The sequence below is a fragment of the Coregonus lavaretus genome, assembly GCF_964263955.1.
Source record: "Coregonus lavaretus genome assembly, chromosome: 28".
NCBI lineage: Eukaryota > Metazoa > Chordata > Actinopteri > Salmoniformes > Salmonidae > Coregonus > Coregonus lavaretus.
In genome coordinates, this window is record NC_140015.1 from 22196926 (window position 1) to 22214350 (window position 17425).

Consider the following 17425-nt stretch of genomic DNA (forward strand, 5'->3'; position numbering starts at 1 on the left):
AATCTGTGCAGTGCCGGGTTCTCTGTGGGAGACATTTTGTGTGCCTGCACCTCATTGGGCGGAGGTCAGAAACAGGAAGCATGGCCTCACAGATAAACCATGTTGACTCCTCAGGCCTGGTGCCTGATAAGGTAGGACTAACACACTGATACTAACACACTGATAGAGAGCCGTAGGGATGGAGGAGAGACAGCTGCTTTGGAAAGGTGTGTCCTGAGAAGAGACAGAACTAGAGATTTGATTGACGGGGATGCCGGGCACTTCAGTACCTAATCAAGGCACACCCACCCATTAGTGTTAAAATATCAACATTGGCACCCCCCATAATTGTTGTGATTGACAATGGTCCACTATTTTTAGTGAACCCACCACGAGTAGCTTGTAATTCGAACCCTGGGCAGAGCCATCCCATAGGTGGCCGTTGTAGACCCAGTCTGTTCCAACTTCAAATGGAGGTGGATAGTAGCAGTGGTGGAAAAAGTACCCAATTGTCATACTTGAGTAAAAGTAAAGATACCTTTATAGAAAATGACTCGAGTGAATGTCACCCAGTAAAATACTACTTGAGTAAAGTCTAAAAGTATTTGGTTTTAAGTATACTTAAGTATCAAAAGTAAATGTAATTACTAAAATATACTTAAGTATCAAAAGTAAAAGTATTAAGCAAACCAGACGGCACAATTTACAAATTTTTTTTTTTTTACGGTTAGCCAGGGGCACACGCCAACACTAAGACATAATTTACAAACAAAGCATTTGTGTTTTAGTGAGTCCGCCAGATCAGAGGCAGTAGGGATGACCAGGGATGTTCTCTTCATAAGTAAAAAAAAATTCTGTCCTGCTAAGCATTCAAAATGTAACAAGTACTTTTGGGTGTCAAGGAAAATGTATGGAGTAAAAAGTACATTACTGTCTTTAGGAATGTAGTGAAGTAAAAGTAAAAGTAGTCAAAAATATAAATAGTAAAGTAAGGTCCAGATAACCCCCCCCAAAAAATATGTACTACTTTAAAGTATTTTTACTTAAGTACTTTACACCACTGGACAGTAGGGTGCATTGTTCACCCCTGCCTGCCCTGCAGCTGGCTCAATGGCCTATCCTGAAATCGAACACCCCCGCACTGCTTCAGTGGCGCGATCCTAGTCCTTACACCCAATCTACACAAGGGAAGACAACTTTGCCACACTGACTGAAATTACAGCTTTACAACAGTCAGAGTCAGACCTTATTAACTCTCTCCCCTATAGGGGTTTGAAAGGGTCACTAAACTAAGCTCTTATCAAAATTACACATGACAATCACGAGGTTAAGGATTTGTCCTATTCCAATGAGTAACGATGGAGCTTTTGACTTTGTTATCTCTGAGGTTATTCTTTCACCTGATCAAAGGGGCGTTGCACAGCTTCCCACCACTTATTAAAACCCCAGGAGTTAGAGGCCCTGTTTAAAAGTTGCTGTGATAGCAGGCAGAAGCAAGTGGACTGACTGCATGACAGATCTATTGTATATAGAGGTCGGCTGAATGCGTGTGGAATGCCTGGGTTGATGATTTGCGGGGCGCGTGGCAGAGGTGTGTGCGTAGACTTTGGACCTTATCGATGGCACAAAATGCAGCCATGTGCAGCATGGAAAACTCTGCTTTAGCCAATGCCTATCAGGCAGAGCAAGACACATTCTCTGTCCATTACAGCTGCAGTAGAATATCTCTTGTATGGCGTTATCATGAATTATAAACTGGGTGGTTCAAGCCCTGAATGCTGATTGTCTGAAAGCTGTGGTATATCAGACTGTATACCATGGGTATGACAAAACATGTATTTTTACTGCTCTAATTACGTTGGTAACCAGTTTTTATAATAGCAATAAGACACCTCTGGTTTTTGTGGTATATTGCCATTATACCACGGCTAAGGGCTGTATCCAGGTACTCCGTGTTGCGTCGTGCATAAGCACAGCCCTTAATCATGGTATATTGGCCATATACGACCCCCCCCCTCGGGCCTTATTGCTTAAGAATAACATGATTTAACATTAGTCTTTTTCCTGGATGTTGCCCTGTAGTTGAGTCACTCAGAGACCCTGGCATTCTGTATTAATAATGACACACATTACGTGGCTAAAGTATGATGATGTCCTGTTAAATACACAGTAGATACACTTCAGTCCTCCACTGTCTTCAGATGGGGAAAATATTAACCAGGCATCTGGCAGAGTGGCAGCCGCTGGCATGGTGTATGAAGCTGTTTTCAAGATGAGGTGTTGACTTTGACAGCTGCCTTAGTGTTCCATTAGAAAGGCCCTCTGGGTCAAATATACAAAAATGTATGCACGCATGACTGTAAGTCACTAAGGATAAAAGCGTCTGCTAAATGGCATATTATATATTATACACTGCTCAAAAAAATAAAGGGAACACTTAAACAACACATCCTAGATCTGAATGAATGAAATAATCTTATTAAATCATTTTTTCTTTACATAGTTGAATGTGCTGACAACAAAATCACACAAACTATCAATGAAAATCAAATTTATCAACCCATGAAGGTCTGGATTTGGAGTCACCCTCAAAATTAAAGTGGAAAACCACACTACAGGCTGATCCAACTTTGATGTAATGTCCTTAAAACAAGTCAAAATGAGGCTCAGTAGTGTGTGTGGCCTCCACGTGCCTGTATGACCTCCCTACAACGCCTGGGCATGCTCCTGATGAGGTGGCGGATGGTCTCCTGAGGGATCTCCTCCCAGACCTGGACTAAAGCATCCGCCAACTCCTGGACAGTCTGTGGTGCAACGTGGCGTTGGTGGATGGAGCGAGACATGATGTCCCAGATGTTCTCAATTGGATTCAGGTCTGGGGAACGGGCGGGCCAGTCCATAGCATTAATGCCTTCCTCTTGCAGGAACTGCTGACACACTCCAGCCACATGAGGTCTAGCATTGTCTTGCATTAGGAGGAACCCAGGGCCAACCGCACCAGCATATGGTCTCACAAGGGGTCTGAGGATCTCATCTCGGTACCTAATGGCAGTCAGGCTACCTCTGGCGAGCACATGGAGGGCTGTGCGGCCCCCCAAAGAAATGCCACCCCACACCATGACTGACCCACCGCCAAACCGGTCATGCTGGATGATGTTGCAGGCAGCAGAACGTTCTCCACGGCGTCTCCAGACTCTGTCACGTCTGTCACATGTGCTCAGTGTGAACCTGCTTTCATCTGTGAAGAGCACAGGGCGCCAGTGGCGAATTTGCCAATCTTGGTGTTTTCTGGCAAATGCCAAACGTCCTGCACGGTGTTGGGCTGTAAGCACAACCCCCACCTGTGGACATCGGGCCCCCTACCACCCTCATGGAGTCTGTTTCTGACCGTTTGAGCAGACACATGCACATTTGTGGCCTGCTGGAGGTCATTTTGCAGGGCTCTGGCAGTGCTCCTCCTGCTCCTCCTTGCACAAAGGCGGAGGTAGCGGTCCTGCTGCTGGGTTGTTGCCCTCCTACGGCCTCCTCCACGTCTCCTGATGTACTGGCCTGTCTCCTGGTAGCGCCTCCATGCTCTGGACACTACGCTGACAGACACAGCAAACCTTCTTGCCACAGCTCGCATTGATGTGCCATCCTGGATGAGCTGCACTACCTTAGCCACTTGTGTGGGTTGTAGACTCCGTCTCATGCTACCACTAGAGTGAAAGCACCGCCAGCATTCAAAAGTGACCAAAAAATCAGCCAGGAAGCATAGGAACTGAGAAGTGGTCTGTGGTCACCACCTGCAGAACCACTTCTTTATTGGGGGTGTCTTGCTAATTGCCTATAATTTCCACCTGTTGTCTATTCCATTTGCACAACAGCATGTGAAATGTATTGTCAATCAGTGTTGCTTCCTAAGTGGACAGTTTGATTTCACAGAAGTGTGATTGACTTGGAGTTACATTGTGTTGTTTAAGTGTTCCCTTTATTTTTTTGAGCAGTGTATTATATATTATTATATTATAAATATGGTCAGGGGAAGAGAATGAGAGGATGCAAATTGCGTGAGAACATTAACCTTTCAGATGTTTTACTAGAGCTCATCATGGTGTTTTACAGCTCTCCACATCAGATCAGGTTTTTATGGGATGCCATCTCTGCTGTCAATCATTGACTCAGGTGCTGAAGAGACAGTGAAGCTCTGTGGTCCTCCATCTTACTGCCCATGACAGGGGTATAGGTAAATAGTAAATATGGATTCATATCAGGTAAGTATCAACTGAAGAGTGAAATAAGTGTTCTCCAGTTTCTCCAGGTGTGATTTTGGTTGGTTTGTGTATACCAGGTATAAACAAGGTCAGTCAGTTTTAGTGGCAGATCTTTGTCAGGAGTATTCAGTAGAGCTGTGGTTTGAGGTGTTGCAGCTGTGTGGTGCCAGTTAAACAGAAGCTCTGGTGATACTGTACCTTTCTGGCATGTAGTACTTCCTGAGGGGGTAACGTTACGTTGAACTGGGTTACATCATGCTCTGGGTGGGGGCTGTCAGATCTCTAACTTTCAGAAGAGATAGATTAATAAAGAAGCATCACCAGCAGCTGCAGATAGTTGAGCATATCAGGCTTAAGGATGTTGGTGAATAGTTGTGTGTAGATAGACTGTACTCTTAGAAAAAAGGGTTCCAAAAGGGTTCTTCAGCTGTCCCCATAGGAGAACCCTTGTTTGGTTACAGGTAGAAAACCCTTTTGGGTTCCATGTAGAACCCTCTGTGGAAAGGGTTCTACATGGAACCCAAAAGGGTTTACCTAGTACCAAAAAGGGTTCTACAAAGGGTTTTCCTATGGGGACAGCTGAAGAACCCTTTTAGGTTCTAGATAGTACCTTTTTACAGGTTCGCTTGTTGGCGTGTGTGTTGGTTAGTTAGCATGTTCAGGCTGGTTTGTTAGCATGTGCAGTAGGCCTACAGTGGTTTTCCAGCCCTTCACAAATTCTACAGCACAAGGGCAGAGTCATGTCTTAATTGTAAAACTAACAATTACTCAATAATCCATGCGTTCTGGGAATGCTATAAAGTCCAAAAGTTATGTCCAGAGTTAGAAAGTTGGCTTTCAGAAGAATTACAATGTAAATGTACTTTTAATCTGTCTGTCTGCATATTTCAAGACATGGCATATGGGGGTGTAGTGAGATACCCGATGGGCTGGACAGTTCTCTTCTGATCACTCATCTGGAAAAAATAACAATCCTACATCGTTAAAACAATGGAAAGGTCAAATGCGTCATTAAAACTTGTTTTTCAACCACTCCACAAATTTCTTGTTAACAAACTATAGTTTTGCCAAGTCGGTTAGGACATCTACTTTGTGCATGAAACAAGTAATTTTTTCAACAATTGTTTACAGTCAGATTATTTCACTTATAATTCACTGTATCACAATTCCAGTGGGTCAGAAGTTTACATACACTAAGTTGACTGTGCCTTTAAACAGCTTGGAAAATTCCAGAAAATTATGTCATGGCTTTAGAAGCTTCTGATAGGCTAATTGACATCATTTGAGTCAATTGGAGGTGTACCTGTGGATGTATTTCAAGGCCTACCTTCAAACTCAGTGCCTCTTTGCTTGACATCATGGGAAAATCCAAAGAAATCAGCCAAGACCTCAGAAAAAAAATGGTAGACCTGGTTCATCCTTGGGAGCAATTTCCAAACGCCTGAAGGTACCACGTTCATCTGTACAAACAATAGTACGCAAGTATAAACACCATGGGACCACGCAGCCGTCATACCGCTCAGGAAGGAGACGCGTTCTGTCTCCTAGAGATGAACATACTTTGGTGCGAAAAGTGCAAATCAATCCCAGAACAACAGCAAAGGACCTTGTGAAGATGCTGAAGGAAACGGGTACAAAAGTATCTATATCCAGTAAAACGAGTCCTATATCGACATAACCTTAAAGGCCGCTCAGCAAGGAAGAAGCCACTGCTCCAAAACCGCCATATAAAAGCCAGACTACGGTTTGCAACTGCACATGGGGACAAAGATCGTACTTTTTGGAGAAATGTCCTCTGGTCTGATGAAACAAAAATAGAACTGTTTGGCAATAATGACTATCGTTATGTTTGGAGGAAAAAGGGGCAGGCTTGCAAGCCGAAGAACACCATCCCAACCGTGAAGCACAGGGGTGGCAGCATCATGTTGTGGGTTGCTTTGCTGCAGGAGGGACTGGTGCACTTCACAAAATAGATGGCATCATGAGGAAGGAAAATTATGTGGATATATTGAAGCAACATCTCAAGACATCAGTCAGGAAGTTAAAGCTTGGTCGCAAATGGGTCTTACAAATGGTCAATGACCCCAAGCATACTTTCAAAGTTGTGGCAAAATGGCTTAAGGACAACAAAGTCAAGGTATTGGAGTGGCCATCACAAAGCCCTGACCTCAATCCTATAGAAAATGTGTGGGTAGAACTGAAAAAGCGTGTGCGAGCAAGGAGGCCTACAAACCTGACACAGTTACACCAGCTCTGTCAGGAGGAATGGGCCAGAATTCACCCAACTTATTGTGGGAAGCTTCTGGAAGGCTACCCGAAACGTTTGACCCAAGTTAAACAATTTAAAGGCAATGCTACCAAATACTAATTGAGTGTATGTAAACTTCTGACCCACTGGGAATGTGATGAAAGAAATCAAAGCTGAAAGAAATCATTCTCTCTACTATTATTCTGACATTTCACGTTCTTAAAATAAAGTGGTGATCCTAACTGACCTCAGACAGGTACTTTTTACTGGATTAAAGGTCAGGAATTGTGAAAAACTGAGTTTAAATGTATTTGGCTAAGGTGTATGTAAACTTCCGAGTGGTTGAAAAACGAGTTTTAATGACTCCAACCTAAGTGTATGTAAACTTCCGACTTCAACTGTATGTCTCATTCTCTCCAATGAGCTAACTGCTCCATAGGTCCCCTTCCTAGACTTGGACTGGATGATGATGATGACATGATTGCAGTTGTATTCTTGCATCAACCCATAGTAAAACATTTGGCACAATTGTCAGTAAGGGAAAGCCTGGTTTTGAATTATGACTCAATCGCTTTTAGTCGGTTTCAAGTAAGACCCCAAGGTTGGTTGATGTGTTCATAATGAAAGTGTTGCACTTGTTCATATGAAACTAGGTTTCTGGTTGAGCACACGTGTCAACAGTCAGCGGCCACAGATGATGGTGATCACATTATTTTCCTGCCCTAAAAAAAAAGAGAGTAGAGATGGTTCTTGGTAAGGTACTGCTTCTCCTCCCTCCTGTCAACTCCATGTAGAATGTGTTAGTGAGTCCCTCCATGTGACAGCCATAGAGAATGACAGAGGACTTTTCTTTGCATCTGTCCCATTATGGCGTCTGTGAGCGCACAGGTAGCGCCATTGAGATCATCTCTATTTTGAAGTAGTCAGTTTTCTTCTACTTCTATGAGTTGGTAAACAAACTGAAAGTGTGCATACTGCCACCTGGAGTGTGTTGTTTGAACAGGTATAAAGCCAAGGTTGGTGATTTACTGACACCTGCCGTTATGGAATGTTTGCTCACTAGTATAATTCATTGGCTGATCCCTCCTGGATGGAATTATGTGATCCTTCCTTAACTTCAAAATGTTGAAAGTCCTCAATGGTGCTGCCCATGCTAAAATGGGCTTTTCAGGCACTAGAGTCCTCTATCGTTCTCTCTGGTGACAGCCAACGACCTGTCAGAACAGCTCCGACCACTGACTTACTGTAAGTCACGGCTTTAGAAAGGGATGAGCCTCTGTACGTCTGTGTGCCTCTAAATCCTTGTAGCTGTAAAATAGTGCTGTCACATTTGCTTGATGGTTTCAGTAACCAGCAGGTAGAAATGCCCATTAGTCACCGTCTCTAATTTACACTGGAAGCGTAATCAAACCAATTCATTCTTATCAGTCAAGCTGTGGGCAGGATGGAAAATGGCAGTTTGTTTTTTCCACGTCTTCTGTGTGTTAGATGTGAGTGCTGTAACCAGTGGGACTGCAGGTGTAGGGGTGTGTATTTGTATTGTATATTGATTTCTCTTTTATGTGAGGAAGTTGAATACAGAGGGAAGAGTATGCTTCAGGAAAGAAGTAGCAACAGTTCCTGTGCTGTGCTGCGCACTTCCCTCATGATGGAAAAGGTTGTGTCATCGTCATCCAGTGAATGTGTTCAGCTAGGAACCCATTCTCTTAACCTTACTGTACATGAAATCTATTCCTAAGCATTTAAAATAGTCCACAAAGCACAATACTTTCTCTGGCTTTTAAAATGCTTACTAAGATGGTTATTTCTGATGATTCAGGATATGTAAAACCTTGTCATTTATTCACATAAATGTTAATACTAACTGTGTTGTAACTGTTGTCTCAGCTTCTCTCCCTGTATTAAACTGCTATTCATGAGGTGTTGCTTCTCAGTTGACTGGAGATAATGACTTTCCTCTGTGAGAACACAGACCCCAGTGATTGTGACTGTTAGAAACCTCCCCATATAGAACACCACCAAGCAAACAACACAAGGTGGTGTAGATATGTAGGTGTGGGTGATAGGGATGAGAGGATGGATATTCCTGAGAGGTCACTGAACTCAACATGATTGGAGCTCAAGGTGTCCATATGTGAGATCTCAGGGAGCTTTAAAGGAACATGTTGAGCAAGGTATAGGCCTAGAGACAACTCTTCAGGAGTTATAGCACACAATATTCCTATTTACAGTATATAATTACCACAGGAATGTTTCATTTCTTAAAACGAGATAGAAAGATGGCTTAATATGATCTAATGAATTGAATTGAATGTTAACTATGTAATTGTTGGTCAACCTTCCCCCACCTGAGTGGTTACCATGACCAAACCCTTCCCATTTGGAACCAGTAACTACCTCTCCCGAATTGGACGTACTTTCCAGCGTTCTTCTCCCACATTCTCCAAATATTATGTCTTGATAGAGAGAACTAGGCTCAGGGAACCATTCAAAACAAAATAAAGAGTGAAAAGATTATACAAATATTTCTGACCTGAGACTGAACTCATGTCAGGGCTAAGCTTATCTAAAATAAATATTGGTTTCATGTGGGAGACTTTTCTAATACAGAGACAGTCACCTGATATTCTCCAATAGCACACTATGGCATTTGCGATGGATATTCCCTATATTCTGTCAAAGCTAGGTTGTTTTCTCCTGTTTAGTGCCTACTGAATGGGGCCCAGGCTATTGCGCGGGGCGGAGGGGTGACTGGAAAGCTGTCTGTTTGGGCTGACTGTTTTGATAGCTGACCACTGCAGGTGACTGTTGTTCTTACGGTATCTTCCATGCATTACTCACTTCCTGCAGTGGAGAGGTTGAGTGTGCACACACACACACACACACACACACACACACACACACACACACACACACACACACACACACACACACAGGACATGCAGTAGGAGTGAAGCATGGTTTCCTCCCCAGTAAAAGGCCCTGGTTTGTGTGTGTGCAGCAGATTCCACAGATTCCGTGCCCTCCCGAAGATTCTTCCCTGCTCCCGACACAAACTGTCTTCTGTTATCCCTGCCACCCTGCCATGGTCCCTTTCTGTTGGTTGGAAGGGACGCTCGACGTTGGCCAGTTGACCTCATCCTTCCTGGCTGTGTTCTGCTGTGAATGCCTGTTATTAAAGCTGCAATATGTAACTTTTTTAGGAGACCTGACCAAATTCACATAGAAATCTGAGTTATAGATCTGTCATTCTCATTGAAAGCAAGTCTAAGACACAGTAGATCTGTTCTATGTGCACTATTTCTATGCTTCCCGTTCTTAAGTTACATTTTTGCGTCTTTTACTTTCGGTTTTGTACACCAGCTTCAAATAGTGGTTATGGAAAATATATTTCAAAGCGATTTCGATGGTACAATGATTTTCTATGCTATACTTGCTTGTTTTGTTACATTAATTGAAATTAGGCGAGCTATTAGAATTTGAGCAAACAGGAAATGGCAGAGCAATTTCTGCATAGTGCACCTTTAAGAGTAATAGCACTCCAATTGGACTAAAACTGATCTGTCCTTGTCAGACACTGCTTAGTGCTCGTCTCTAAAATGTGTGGTAAGACTTGTGCAGTGGACAGTCGATGGGATCTTCATACCAGAAGGACATCATTAAGTCATGCTGTATTTTTCTTAGCTTACATGACCCTCCATGACCCCGTGTTTCTAGCCTTCAGTTTGTAGGATGCAGGTGCACCCTCGGTCGTTAGATTGCTCTTCTTCATTTTGAAGGGAAAATCCTTTGTGGTGTACAGTTTGCAGTTTGCGTTTAATTATGTAGCAAAATAGCGATTACACACCAAAAACAGGAAGCAGAGAAACCACTGTAACCAGCTTTTTCAGTTTAACCAGGACTTTGGCCTTCGGGTAGGGAGGGACCACACCAAGAGTTACTCAGGGAGAATTTAGTTCCAATTAATGTCCTTTTTCTGCATACTTTCCAATTTTTTCTACTTTCCCTCTAAATATGCTCTTTTGATCTTTATTGATATGTTGTGACAGTTGATTTTGATTTACTCACAGTTTGGAATGTATATTTTATATGGAGGTCTGGAATGAAGAACATGGAGGAGAATCAGACCAGATTAACATTTACACTACCAGTCCAAAGTTTGGACACACCTACTCATTCAAGGGTTTTTCTTAATTTTTTTACAATTTTTTACATTGTAGAATAATAGTGGAGACATCAAAACTATGAAATAAGACATGGAATCATGTAGTAACCAAAAAAGTGTTAAACAAATCAAATTATGTTTTATATTTGAGATTCTTCAAATAGCCACCCTTTGCCTTGATGACAGCTTTGCACACTTTTTGGGTTACTACATGATTCCATATGAGCTATTTCATAGTTTTGATGTCTTCACTATTATTCTACAATGTAAAAATACAGAAAAACCCTTGAATGAGTAGGTGTATCCAAACTTTTGACTGGTACTGTAAGATGGTTGTCAGTTTCATCAGATGCAGAGGGACTCAACTTAAGTTGATGCACATTTCGCACACACGGTCCACTTCACTCGGCGTGTCTGATTGGCAGGATCAGTGTTTGGCACGCTGCTGCTCCCTATCCTCCTAGCCATGTTCAACTCTGTTCCTCTGACTAGAACCTCCTACAGAGACATGTAGTGAATTCAGGGGGCAGTTGAGCCTCATTGAAGCTCTGCCCAGCCCCAGCATTATTGATGTTGTCTCAGAGAGGACCAGTATTTGTCTTTGACAGCAAGAATGGTCTACTGAACGGTCTAGTCTCTTTATGATAGACTAGTTAGCTCTCAGGCTGTTGCGTCTTGAGATGGCTGAGGGACCGTATGGGTTGTGGGTGAGGGGCTTTGCCTGGGCCATTCCTGAAAGCGGGAAGCAGGTGGAGTCTTCAGGAAACCTGTCTTTTCCTGGACCTCTACTCCACAGAGGGAGAGGCTGCTGCTCGTTGGAGGGGGGAAGGCTTTGTGTGCGATTCCTTAAACAAAAGGCTTCTTCCGTTCTGAGTCTCAGTGACTACAGCTCTCCACCCAGCAGCCTGCCCCTTTTTTTTACGCACTGATTGGACTGACTAATACAGCTCTCTACTCCTCCTTAAGTCTGCAACCAACTTACATAAGACAAAGGCCATTGGGCATTCATTACTGCTCAGCTTTGATGGTGTGTGTGTGTGTGTGTGTGTGTGTGTGTGTGTGTGTGTGTGTGTGTGTGTGTGTGATTGGCTGATGGTTTCTATAATCTCAATTATAGGCCTCAATCAAAGTCTTGTCAAAAGTGTATTTGGAAAAACTGATTACGTCAATAATCGTATTGGCCAATAGGGGCAGTATGGGGTTGTTGGGTCAGAGAGACATTGATTATGATTATGTGTCATTTGTTGGCTCCTGTTTTATATATGTGCTGTATTTAGCTCTGCACCTACATTTTAACATTCCCTGAGGACTTTGTAAAACTCTGTAAAAGGTCCTGTTACTAAAAAAAGAAACTGCTTGTGTTCTCTTACCTGACGGATGGGAGTAGCTGGACTTGGTAGAGTTTTTTCCTGGATGACACAGTGCAATGTCTTCCTGTCATCTCAGAGAGGCAGGAGGACAGGGGTCACCTCCCAGCCTGCTATTGTCCTGCCCTGGGCTCACTGGGCTGACTGGGCTCACACAACACAAGGGACTGGCCCTCAGGAACTGGCCCTTCCTTAGGCCGGGGTAGTGGCTCCATGCCTCCTGGCTCCAGCCCATCCCAGTCCTCCCTACACTAACACAGCTCCAGTCACATGCTCTGTACACCCTCCTATTCTGTCAGACTCCTTTCCTTCCTCTGGTGTAATTTTAGTCTTATTTGATCATGAATGTCAGAGTCATGGTCTTAAATGTAGCCTATTACTGCATTTCATACCATATCAGCATACCGGACATAGGGAAAGGGAAAGGGATATCTAGTCAGTTGCACAACGGAATCCATTCAACCGAAATGTGTCTTCTGCATTTAACCCAACCCCTCTTAATTGACGTCCTCATCATAGGAGTCCGGGGAGCAGTTGTAGTTGGGGAGTTAACTGCCTTGCTCACTGGCTCGGGGATTCGAACCAGCGGCTTTTTGGTTACTGGTCCAATACCGCTTGGCTACCTGCTGCCCCATATTGGGATGTATTAGGTATTAATGGTAGAAAAAATCATATTTTTGTGCATGTGAATCATTTCATGTACGTTTTGTTAATGTTATTCATTATCTTAGCACAGGAAAACAGGAGAGTGGAAGGAGAAAGTAGATTCTCCAAAAGGCTGATATTCAACTTAACTGTGCTTCATCTGTTCCTCAGGACTTGCAGAGTGAGCTGAGGCCGCGTCTGTGTGTGATCAAGAAGGGGCCTAATGGCTACGGCTTCAACCTGCACAGTGAGAAGGCCAGACCAGGCCAGTACATCAGAGCAGTGGACGAGGACTCACCTGCACAGAGGTCTGGCCTGCTGGCCAAGGACAAGATAGTACAGGTAACTATCTAGCTCACCTTTGACCTCTGGCATCATACTGTATTATTATTATTATTATTATTATTATTCCATGTAAAGTAATAGTATATTACTATTGTTAGTAGTATTCCATGTATAGTAATAGTATATTACTATTGTTAGTATTATTCCATGTATAGTAATAGTATATTACTATTGTTAGTAGTATTCCATGTATAGGAATAGTACATTAATATTGTTAGTAGTATTCCATGTATAGGAATAGTACATTACTATTGTTAGTAGTATTCCATGTATAGGAATAGTATATTACTATTGTTAGTAGTATTCCATGTATAGGAATAGTATATTACTATTGTTAGTAGTAATCCATGCACAGTAATATTATATTACTATTGTTAGTAGTATTCAATGCACAGTAATATTATTACTGTATAGTAGTAAATTGATTCAAATTGTATTGATTAAAATACTTCTGTATGTCATGCAAGCTTTTCTAAAACTACAGGACTTGTCTCTAATAGCCTTGGCACAATTCAGTCATGTTCAAGTTGAAGTGTATAGTGAGGAGGAATGTGAAGGGCAGTAAAAGTCTCTGTGTGGGGTCCTAATCTCATAGGAGGGTAGAGGTGGACCCAACTGTCACTGGGAGTTAGCTCAGACAGGGATAATCCAGCTTTGTCACTGGTGACTTGTCTGCACTCCACCACCCCAGTCTATTCTGCTCAGTGCTCAGTACTGTAGAGCTGTGTGTGTGTGTGTGTGTGTGTGTGTATTGTCACAGGTGTGTATGGCTGCCCTCACTACTCTAGCCACTGTTGTGTAAATGAGTTGCTGCTATAGCCCAGCAGCCATGTCAGGCTGCCATAGAAAAGGAGAGAGGAAAGAGATGAGAGTTGAGTCCTTGAGTCAGAGAGGTTTCCAGCCCCCAGCGAGCCACACACACCCACCACCCACTGAGGACTGTATTCTTTGTGTTAAATGGACAACTATTGTTACTGCCCAAGCATGTATTGTTTGGTCTCCTTCCTGGGACTGTGGTAGACAGGCAGTTCCACACTATGACCCACACAGATACACACACATGCACGCACACACACATACACGCACATGCACACACACAAAGATACACGCACATGCACACACACAAAGATACACACGCATGCATACACACAAACATGCATGCACACACACACACACAAAATACACACTCAGAGCTCACAAAACCCACACGTACAAAGTACACACATGCTATCTCAGCAGTGGTTCCTCAGAATGTTCAGCTGTCTGGGGAACAGAAGCCATTTTGACAGATGCTGGGCCAATGGCCTTATGGCTGAGATGGTGTTGTAAGCACTATCTAGCTTCTAGCAGTTGTTGCTATCCAGTAACCTGCTGTATGAAGAGAAAGGAGAGTAGAATGTTTTTGCACTCCGTTATGTTTCCCTGAATTGGTCAATTTCCCTGAATTGTACACTGTTCTCTTCAGCAATGTTTCATTTTGTATTCAGGCTACGTACTACAGATTCTTATGCAACAGTGAAGAGTTTAACACCAGTTTCCCAAGCCCCTAGGAGAACTTCAGTTCCTCTCTGTGTGTGTGCAGCAGCATATTTTGTGTTTGTGTGAAGAGACAGGATTTCCTTTCTTGGAACTGCTGGACAACAGACTGATAATATTAAAAACGGAGTCCTTGCTTTGATAAACAGGTTATCGTCCTCTTTGTGAGAACAATGGAAATATGCAAGAAATAGTTTCCCATAAATAGTTTCCCATAAATAGTTAGTTACTTGAACAAACTATCATGCTGATATGAAAGGGAAACCTGTAGTTTTAGGCTGTTGGACTAGCCTTCACCGTTTTGACTTGGTAAACCATAGTTACACTACTTATACAACTAAGGAGTTAATGCTTCATGAGCTGATTTGTGCAGACATGATTCTTGTGTTTGTGTGTGTTTTGAAGTTCCTTACACTCTTTCGCTCTCTCTGTCTCTCTCTGCCCCCCCCCCCCTCTCTCTCCAGGTGAATGGTATGGCAGTGGAGGGGAAGCAGCACTCGGAGGTGGTGGCAGCCATCAAGGCTGGTGGTGAGGAGACCTCTCTACTGGTTGTGGACACAGACACAGATGCCTTCTTCAGGAGGTGCAGAGTCGCTCCCACCCCAGAACACATCACAGGTGAGACCAGAAACATCTACAAGAAAGGGCCAGAACTCTATTGATGCAGTTTGGCTGAGTTAGTGATCCTTTCTGTAGACATACATGTCCAATCATTCATACACACTGGATGTTATCGGCCTGCACGTTCCTCACTGTGTGTGTGTGAGGACAGACCTCTGAAGCCCTTCACTCACACTATCACTGACGGACATGGGAATCATTATCAGAACTGAGACAGCCTCACAGTGTAGGGAGCGTTTTGCCTCTGCAATCACCTCATAATGATTCAACCACTTAGTCCTCCTTTAACAGCCTCCTTCAAGGTCTATAGTCCCCAGAGGTTTCTCTCTCAGGCCAGATCCCTTACCCCCCTGTCCCCCTGTCCTTGGTAAACACTAGCAGATTAAGCGTCTGTCTGACTGCTTGGCCAGGCTCCTCTGCTCCTCTCTCTCTCTGCCAAGGAACACAGACATAGAGACACACAGACACTGAGCACATCTCATTTCCTGTCCCCTCACGTTGTTTGCTCGAGGTACAAAATCCAAACTCTTAGGTACAGATCTAGAATCAGCTTAACCTCCCTGAATGCTAACCACTATTAGGGGCTAAATGCAAACTTCCCCAACTGTCTAGGGGCAACGTCCCCTAACTACCACTGAGCTCTTCACAAAGGGAAGGCTGTTGTACCTCTGTAAACCCCTAGAGGGAGCCTCAGCCTGTGAATTGACTCCAGTGCTGGAGTGTCTGGATATAGGTTGGCATTTATTGTTATGAATTGTGCCCTGGAGGCAGCTCTGCAGAGTAGTCACTAGCTGGCACAGACACAAAGTCTTAAAATCTGATTTTAAACATAACCATAACCTTAACCACACTGCTAACCCTAACCTTAAAATAAGACCAAAAAGCACATTTTTGCTTTCATACATTTGTACAATATAGCCAATAATGACTTTGTAGCTGGCCCATCTAGCGGAAATTGCTCGGTTCTGCCTCCAGGGCAAGATTCATGACAATAAACGTCAAGCTGTGTTAGGCTTGGGAGGCCAGCTGTGCCCAAGTAACACTTTTTGAAACAGGGCGATGGCGCATGGTAACACTTGGCTGGCTACACTGAATGCCACTTTGATGCCAACGGCCTCATAGAACAGTGATGCCAGCCCAGCCGACACTATGACAACCATATGGGTGTGGAGGAAAGCGGTTCCCTCTGTGTCTGGGACATGCATATTAGTCAGTGTGTGTGTGTGCTACAAACACACAACCCCCCCCCACACACAACGCACTGCCCCAGACTGCCTTTATATTTCCTCTGCTTGAAGCTCTGCCATAAACAACAGTGAAGCGCTGCTGCCTGATTAGGCCAAAGATACTGTTTATTAAAAAGGGTACCTGTCTGTGCCCCTGTCTGTGCCTCTGAGTGAACCCTATTAATAAGAAGGTGGGAAGAAGTAGACAATATAAGTCAGTTAGTGTCCTTCATGCTATTTGACCTAACTGGGAGTTTTTTATGCTTCTTTAGTGCACCAATAAAAATACAGTAGTTGCTTTGTTGTGATAAGAATTTGCTCAGTTTTACATGGAGGAATGTTCTTGTAGTTGGAGTCCACACTGGTTGGATAGACAGCTGTCCATTGCCATGGTTACACCTCAAAGTTTACTGATGATTGACATGCTATGTCCACTCCTCTGAATAAGTATAGTGAAGGAGTAAAAGGAGATAGAAACTTATGTTACATCCAGGGGGATATATGGTCAGGTCTTAGCCCTATCTAACTTCCTTTGGTTTCTGCTATCGGCTTCTAAACCTGACTGAAAAATGCCCAACAGGAGCAAAATTCCATTGAGGCGTTGCCCAGGTAACTGCTCTCTCGTGTTGCCTACTCAGAGGGTACCTGCTCACCGTGACTTTGGTACACACTCAAGCACGTACACGCACACACACACACACATACACGTGTGCGCGAACACGCGGGCAGACACACACACACACACATACACGTGTGCGCGAACACGCGGGCAGACACACACACACACACACACACACACATGGATGGACACACACACTCCACACTCCCCTTTCGCCACCCCTCTGGCCAGCACTTGTGTTTGGTTTCCAAGGCGCTGGCTCCAAGTGGCCTCTCAGCCTGTAGTGTTAGCTGTATTGGAACTGAAGAGCCTCTTATCCGTGTGCAAACAGTGAGAAGGGACCCAAGAAGTACAGACGTACTTAGACACAGCTCTGACGGGTCTCAGAACAGTGAGGAGGGACCCAAGGAGCACAGAGGTA

At 43.7% G+C, this 17425-nt stretch overlaps 1 protein-coding gene across 1 annotated transcript in view; it reads left to right on the forward strand.

Annotated features, from left to right (window-relative positions):
* The window catches only part of LOC311104315 (Na(+)/H(+) exchange regulatory cofactor NHE-RF1-like), a 33402-nt gene that overhangs the window by 11479 nt on the left and 4498 nt on the right, over positions 1-17425 (forward strand). Inside the window, exons 2-3 of the mRNA XM_084146129.1 lie at positions 12829-12999; positions 15003-15156. Coding sequence (XP_084002255.1) covers positions 12829-12999; positions 15003-15156 — 325 coding nt within the window. The remainder of the gene's footprint in view (positions 1-12828; positions 13000-15002; positions 15157-17425) is intronic.